General features: G+C 62.6%; 1 protein-coding gene across 1 annotated transcript in view; it reads right to left on the bottom strand.

The window, feature by feature from the left end:
- Positions 1-200: 200 nt before the first annotated feature.
- Positions 201-7833, bottom strand: part of CHD8 (chromodomain helicase DNA binding protein 8) — a gene marked incomplete at both ends in the record, with an annotated part of 30785 nt that continues 23152 nt past the window's right edge. The window contains 8 exon segments of the mRNA XM_056326224.1: positions 201-364; positions 494-508; positions 510-710; positions 832-1028; positions 2442-2823; positions 2826-2935; positions 4807-5015; positions 7254-7458. Coding sequence (XP_056182199.1) covers positions 201-364; positions 494-508; positions 510-710; positions 832-1028; positions 2442-2823; positions 2826-2935; positions 4807-5015; positions 7254-7458 — 1483 coding nt within the window.

Below are 7833 nucleotides of genomic sequence, written 5' to 3'. Positions count from 1 at the left end.
GGGGGGGGGCACCCCAAAATAACCCTGGGGGGCTCCTCACCCCCCCTCAGGGGGTCGATATATTTAAAGTGTGTGTGGGGGGGGGGGGGGGGCGGTTCCCCTCCGTTTTTTTCCCATGGTGCCCCCCCCCCCCCCCAAAATGGCGGGAAAAAAGGGCGGGAAAAAAGGGCGGGGGAAAAAAGGGCGGGGAAAAAAAGGGCGGGGGAAAAAAAAGGGCGGGGAAAAAAAGGGGACACCCCCCCCCCCCCCCCCCAAATTCACTCACCTCCACCAATTTCTTACTGTTCTTCTTCGGGGGGGGGTCCCGCGCCGCCCCGTTGGGGACCAAGCGATGCTTCTGGAAGGTCAGCTTCAACCCCTCCTCCTGCCACACAACGGGGACACACCCCCCGCCCCCCATTTAAAGCCCCTCCCCCAACTCTAACCCCTCCCCCTTTTCATTAAAGGGGGGGCACCCCAAAAATCCCCCCCCACCCCCCCCCAAATTCCTTACGTCTTTAATCTGCACCCGTGAACTCCTTCTCCTCGTGGCGCAGGCGGGTGTAAGGGGGGGGGGTCGCTGGGGGGGAGGGGGGGGGGGGGGGAGGGGGGGTGGGGGGGAGGGGGGCGGGGGGTAACCCCCCGGGACCCCCCCCCAAATTCTCCAGCGGCCACTCGCCCGCCAGCACCGCTTGGCACACCAGGTCCAGCCGGCGGATCAGGGCCCGATCCTGGGGGGGGGGGGGAGGGGAGGGGGGCGGCGTCAGTATAGGGGAACCCCCCATCCCCCACCCCCAGAAATTGGGGGGGGCGGGGGGCTAAAAGGGTCGTCCCATCCCCCCCCCCCCCCACCTTGGGCCAGTCGTGGAGGTGCCGGGGGGCCGGGGGGGGGCCCTGGGGGGGGGTCCCGGGGGGGGCGCGGGGAGACCCCCCCCCCCCTCCGCAAAGGGGGGGCGACCCCTCCTCCTCTTCCTCTTCCTCTTCCTCCTCCTCTTCCTCTTCCTCCTCCTCCTCTTCCTCCTCCTCCCCCCCGCACGACGGCTCCGCACCTGGGGAGGACACACACACACATGAGGGGTCTCCTGCCCCTCCCCCACGGTGGTGGAACCGCCCCCCCCCACCCCCCACCCCCATTTTTAGGGGGTTCTAGAAGGGGGTGGGGGGGGGGGGGGGGGGGGGGGGGGTGGGTCCCATCATCTGGATCCGAGGAGGTTCTCCCGGGGTGGTGGAGATGCTCCAAGGACAGACGGGGTCACGCCACGGGGATTTGGGGGGGGGGGGGGGGGCAACAGGTTTTCTAGGGGGTCCCGCCAAGGTTTGTTGGGGTCCCACCACGACTTTTTGGAGTCCCACCACGATTTTTTGCGGTTCTCCAAGGTTTTTTGGGGTCCCACCACGACTTTATGGGGTCCCACAAGGTTTTTTGGGGTCCCACCGCAATTTGTTGGGGGTCCCACCACGACTTGTTGGGGGTTCTCCAAGGTTTTTTTGGGGTCCCACCACGATTTTCTGGGGTTCTCCAAGGTTTTCTAGGGTCCCACCATGACTTTTTGGGGTCCCGCCACGATTTTCTGGGGTTCTCCAAGGTTTGTTGGGGTCCTACCATGATTTTTTGGGGTTCTCTCAGGTTTGTTGGGGTCCCACCACGCTTTTCTGGGGTTCTCTCAGGTTTGTTGGGGTCCCCACCACGATTTTTTTGGGGTTCTCCAAGGTTTTCTAGGGTCCCACCATGACTTTTTGGGGTCCCACCCTGCTTTTCTGGGGTTCTCCAAGGTTTGTTGGGGTCCCACCATGATTTTCTGGGGTTCTCCAAGGTTTTTTTGTGGTCCCACCATGACTTTTTGGGGTCCCACCCTGCTTTTCTGGGGTTCTCCAAGGTTTTTTGTGGTCCCACCATGACTTTTTGGGGTCCCACCCCGCTTTTCTGGGGGTTCTCCAAGGTTTGTTGGGGTCCCACCACGATTTTTTTGGGGTTCTCCAAGGTTTGTTAGGGTCCCACCATGACTTTTTGGGGTCCCACCCTGCTTTTCTGGGGTTCTCCAAGGTTTGTTGGGGTCCCACCATGATTTTCTGGGGTTCTCCAAGGTTTTTTGTGGTCCCACCATGACTTTTTGGGGTCCCACCCCGCTTTTCTGGGGTTCTCCAAGGTTTGTTGGGGTCCCACCACGATTTTTTTTGGGTTCTCTCAGGTTTGTTGGGGTCCCACCATGACTTTTTGGGGGTCCCACCATGATTTTCTGGGGTTCTCCAAGGTTTGTTGGGGGTCCCACCACGATTTTTTGGGGTTCTCCAAGGTTTGTTGGGGTCCCACCATGACTTTTTGGGGTCCCACCCCGCTTTTCTGGGGTTCTCCAAGGTTTTTTGTGGTCCCACCACGACTTTTTGGGGTTCTCTCAGGTTTGTTGGGGTCCCACCACGACTTTTTGGGGTCCCACCCACGACTTTCTGGGGTCGTTCCTCACCCCTGTCCTCGTCGCTGTCCTCCTCGCAGGACGACGACTCGGAGGCGGATGCCGACAGCTTCTCCAGCTCCGAGTCCTCGTCCTCGGTGGGTGGCGCCAGTGGCGGGGCTGGATGTCCCACCACGCTCTGGGGCGGGGGCGGCGGCGGCGGCGGGGAGTGGCGGGGGGGTCCCCCCCACCTCCGCCTGAGCGCGGAGATAGCGCCACCGCGCCGCCCGCGAAGGAGAAGTCGGGGGTCCCCCAAGATGGCGGTTTCAGGGTGCGCCAAGCCGTGCCGGGCGGCTCCTCGGAGAAGTTCTCCGTCGTGGTGGCCCCGTTCCCACCACGGGGGGAGGTCGGGGCCGGGGGGGGGGCACAGCGCCAGGCGCGCGGGGAGGAGGGGGGGTGGCGGAGGACCTGCTCGCGGAGGAGGCGGAGGAGGGACAAGCGGCGAAGGCCGCGAGAAGCTCGAACGGCGGAGACGGGCGAGACGGGGATGGAAGGGTCGGGAGGTTCTGGAGAAGAAGAAAAGGCGGTGGGGGGGGGAAGGGGAAGAGCGACGTTGGGTTGGGCAACGTCAACCTCGGGGTGGTCAACATCTCCGCTGGAGCGGTCAACGTTGACCTCGGGTGGGTCAACACCACCGTTGGGGTGGCCAAGGTCACCCTAGTGTTGGCCAACACCCTTGGGGTGGCCGATGCCACCACCGGATGCGGTCAACGTGAGTTGGCCAACACCGTTGGGGTGGTCAACACCTCCACTGGAGCGGTCAACGTTGAACCTTGGGGTGGTCAACATCATCGTTGGGTTGGCCAAGGTCATCCTTGAGGTGGTCAATGCCAACCTTGGCTGATGGTGACCCCACAGATCCTACCAGGCCCATGGAGATGTCCCCAAGGCCTTGGAGAGCTCCGTATTCCCATGGAGATGTCCTCAACCCCATGGGGAGCTCCAGATCTCCATGGGGAGGTCCTCAACTCCACCAGGGAGCTCCGGATCTCCATGGGGAGGTCTCCAACCTCATCAGGAGGTCCTCAACTCCACCAGGGAGCTCCGGATCTCCATGGGGAGGTCTCCAACTCCACCAGGGAGCTCCAGATCTCCATGGGGAGGTCTCCAACCCCCCCCAGGAGGTCCTCAACTCCACCAGGGAGCTCCGGATCTCCATGGGGAGGTCTCCAACCCCCCCAGGAGGTCCTCAACTCCACCAGGGAGCTCCAGATCTCCATGGGGAGGTCTCCAACCCCCCCAGGAGGTCCTCAACTCCACCAGGGAGCTCCAGATCTCCAATGGGGAGGTCTCCAACCCCCCCAGGAGGTCCTCAACTCCACCAGGGAGCTCCAGATCTCCATGGGGAGGTCTCCAACCTCATCAGGAGGCCCTCAACTCCACCAGAGAGCTCCGGATCTCCATGGGGAGGTCTCCAACCTCATCACGAGGTCCTCAACTCCACCAGGGAGCTCCGGATCTCCATGGGGAGGTCTCCAACCTCATCAGGAGGCCCTCAACTCCACCAGGGAGCTCGGGATCTCCATGGGGAGGTCTCCAACCTCATCACGAGGTCCTCAACTCCACCAGGGAGCTCCAGATCTCCATGGGGAGGTCTCCAACCCCCCCAGGAGGTCCTCAACTCCACCAGGGAGCTCCAGATCTCCATGGGGAGGTCTCCAACCCCCCCAGGAGGTCCTCAACTCCACCAGGGAGCTCCAGATCTCCATGGGGAGGTCTCCAACCCCCCCAGGAGGTCCTCAACTCCACCAGGGAGCTCCAGATCTCCATGGGGAGGTCTCCAACCTCATCACGAGGTCCTCAACTCCACCAGGGAGCTCCAGATCTCCATGGGGAGGTCTCCAACCTCATCAGGAGGTCCTCAACTCCACCAGGGAGCTCCGGATCTCCATGGGGAGGTCTCCAACCTCATCAGGAGGTCCTCAACTCCACCAAGGAGCTCCAGATCTCCATGGGGAGGTCTCCAACCCCCCCAGGAGGTCCTCAACTCCACCAGGGAGCTCCGGATCTCCATGGGGAGGTCTCCAACCTCATCAGGAGGTCCTCAACTCCACCAGGGAGCTCCAGATCTCCATGGGGAGGTCTCCAACCCCCCCCAGGAGGTCCTCAACTCCACCAGGGAGCTCCGGATCTCCATGGGGAGGTCCTCAACTCCACCAGGGAGCTCCGGATCTCCATGGGGAGGTCTCCAACCTCATCACGAGGTCCTCAACTCCACCAGGGAGCTCCAGATCTCCATGGGGAGGTCTCCAACCCCCCCAGGAGGTCCTCAACTCCACCAGGGAGCTCCAGATCTCCATGGGGAGGTCTCCAACCCCCCCAGGAGGTCCTCCCCTCCCCCGGGAAGCCCCCCCGCCGCGCGTCCCCTGCCCCGTACCGTCTCCGGGAGCGGGCGGCAGGCGGCAAACCTGCCGGCACATGGCGACGAAACCGTGGAAGAACTTGGTGAGGTTCTCGTCCGTCTTCTTCTCCAGGCGGGCCAAGGCGCGGAAGCGCCCCCAGCGGAAGCGCCCGCCCTCGGGGTCAAACTCCACCCCGAAGCTGGAGGCCACGCGGTAGAAGTCGGCCTGTTCCCGGCGCGTCCACCTGCCCCCCCCCCCAAAAAAAAAAGGGGTCTTGGAGGGTGGTGGAACCCCAAAACTCCAGGGCTGGAGGTCCTGCACCCCAGGAACCCCATGGATGACATCCCTCAACCCCAAAACTCCAGGAGTGGAGGTCCTGCACCCCAAGAACCTCATGGATGACGTCCCTCAACCCCAAAACTCGAGGCGTGGAGGTCCTGCACCCCAGGAACCTCATGGATGACGTCCCTCAACCCCAAAACTCCAGGAGCGGAGGTCCTATGCCCCCAAAAATTCCAAGGGTGGAGGTCCTGCACCCCAAGAACCTCATGGATGATGTCCCTCAACCCCAAAGCTCCAGGGATTGAGGTCCTACGCCCCCCAAAATTCCAGGACTGGAGGTCCTGCACCTCAGAAACCTCATGGATGATGTCTCCTGACCCCAAAACTCCAGGGCTGGAGGTCCTGCACCCCAAGAACCTCATGGATGATGTCCCTCAAGCCCAAAGCTCCAGGGCTGGAGGTCCTGCACCCCAAGAACCCCATGGATGACGTCCCTCAACCCCAAAACTCCAGGGCTGGAGGTCCTGCACCCCAAGAACCCCATGGATGACGTCCCTCAACCCCAAAACTCCAGGGCTGGAGGTCCTGCACCCCAAGAACCTCATGGATGACGTCCCTCAACCCCAAAACTCCAGGAGTGGAGGTCCTGCACCCCAAGAACCTCATGGATGACGTCCCTCAACCCCAAAACTCCAGGGCTGGAGGTCCTGCACCCCAAGAACCTCATGGATGACGTCCCTCAACCCCAAAACTCCAGGAGTGGAGGTCCTGCACCCCAAGAACCTCATGGATGACGTCCCTCAACCCCAAAACTCCAGGGCTGGAGGTCCTGCACCCCAAGAACCTCATGGATGATGTCGCTCAAGCCCAAAGCTCCAGGGCTGGAGGTCCTGCACCTCAGAAACCCCATGGATGACGTCCCTCAACCCCAAAGCTCCAGGAGCGGAGGTCCTATGCCCCCAAAAATTCCAAGGGTGGAGGTCCTGCACCCCAAGAACCTCATGGATGACGTCCCTCAACCCCAAAACTCCAGGAGTGGAGGTCCTGCACCCCAAGAACCTCATGGATGATGTCCCTCAAGCCCAAAGCTCCAGGGCTGGAGGTCCTGCACCCCAAGAACCCCATGGATGACGTCCCTCAACCCCAAAACTCCAGGGCTGGAGGTCCTGCACCCCAAGAACCTCATGGATGACGTCCCTCAACCCCAAAACTCCAGGAGTGGAGGTCCTGCACCCCAAGAACCTCATGGATGACGTCCCTCAACCCCAAAACTCCAGGGCTGGAGGTCCTGCACCCCAAGAACCTCATGGATGACGTCCCTCAACCCCAAAACTCCAGGAGTGGAGGTCCTGCACCCCAAGAACCTCATGGATGACGTCCCTCAACCCCAAAACTCCAGGAGTGGAGGTCCTGCACCCCAAGAACCTCATGGATGACGTCCCTCAACCCCAAAACTCCAGGGCTGGAGGTCCTGCACCCCAAGAACCTCATGGATGACGTCCCTCAACCCCAAAACTCCAGGAGTGGAGGTCCTGCACCCCAAGAACCTCATGGATGATGTCCCTCAACCCCAAAAGTCCAGGGCTGGAGGTCCTGCACCCCAAGAACCTCATGGATGATGTCCCTCAAGCCCAAAGCTCCAGGGCTGGAGGTCCTGCACCTCAGAAACCCCATGGATGACGTCCCTCAACCCCAAAACTCCAGGAGCAGAGGTCCTATGCCCCCAAAAATTCCAAGGGTGGAGGTCCTGCACCCCAAGAACCTCATGGATGACGTCCCTCAACCCCAAAGCTCCAGGGATTGAGGTCCTACGCCCCCCAAAATTCCAGAACTGCAGGTCCTGCACCTCAGAAACCTCATGGATGATGTCTCCTGACCCCAAAACTCCAGGAGTTGAGGTCCTGCACCCCAAGAACCCCATGGATGACGTCCCTCAAGCCCAAAGCTCCAGGGCTGGAGGTCCTGCACCCCAGGAACCCCATGGATGACGTCCCTCAACCCCAAAGCTCCAGGGATTGAGGTCCTGCACCCCAAGAACCTCATGGATGACGTCCCTCAAGCCCAAAGCTCCAGGGCTGGAGGTCCTGCACCCCAAGAACCCCATGGATGATGTCTCCTGACCCCAGAACTCCAGGGCTGGAGGTCCTGCACCCCAACCCTTGGGTAGGTGCCCCCACCCCCCCCCCACCCCGCCCCGTACCGCTGCTGCTTCTCCCTGCGCGCCATCTCCCGCAGCCTGCAGGCCGCCTCGGAGCGTCGCCGCCGTCGCTCGCCCCGCTCGGGCGCGTCGCCGCGGAGCCGCTGGCGCTGGCAGGAGCGCTGGCACGCCGTGATCAGCCGCCGCAGCCGCGCCGTCAGCACCGAGCCCGCCGGCCAGAACGGCTGGCCCGCCTGCGGGGGCTGGCCTGGGGGGGGAGGGGCGAGGGTCAGGGGGGGCCACCAGCCCCCCGGGGTCCCGGGGAGCTCCTGGGGGCCCATGGAGCTCCTGGGGGCCCACGATCTCCTCAGGGTTCCATAACACCTCCCGGGGTCCTACAGATCTCCACGGGTTCCTACGGATCTCCCCACGTTCCTACAGATCTCCACGGGTTCCTACGGATCTCCTGGGTTCCTAGGGAGCTCCCCAAGGTCCTACGGAGCTCCCCAGGGCCCACGATCTCCTCAGGGTTCCATAACACCTCCTGGGGTCCTACGGATCTCCCCAGGTTCCTACGGATCTCCTCGGGTTCCTACGGATCTCCTGGGTTCCTAGGGAGCTCCCCAAGGTCCTACGGAGCTCC

Source organism: Falco biarmicus, unplaced genomic scaffold (genome assembly GCF_023638135.1).
Source record: "Falco biarmicus isolate bFalBia1 unplaced genomic scaffold, bFalBia1.pri scaffold_405, whole genome shotgun sequence".
Lineage (NCBI taxonomy): Eukaryota > Metazoa > Chordata > Aves > Falconiformes > Falconidae > Falco > Falco biarmicus.
This window is presented reverse-complemented; position numbering and strand designations above follow the sequence as displayed.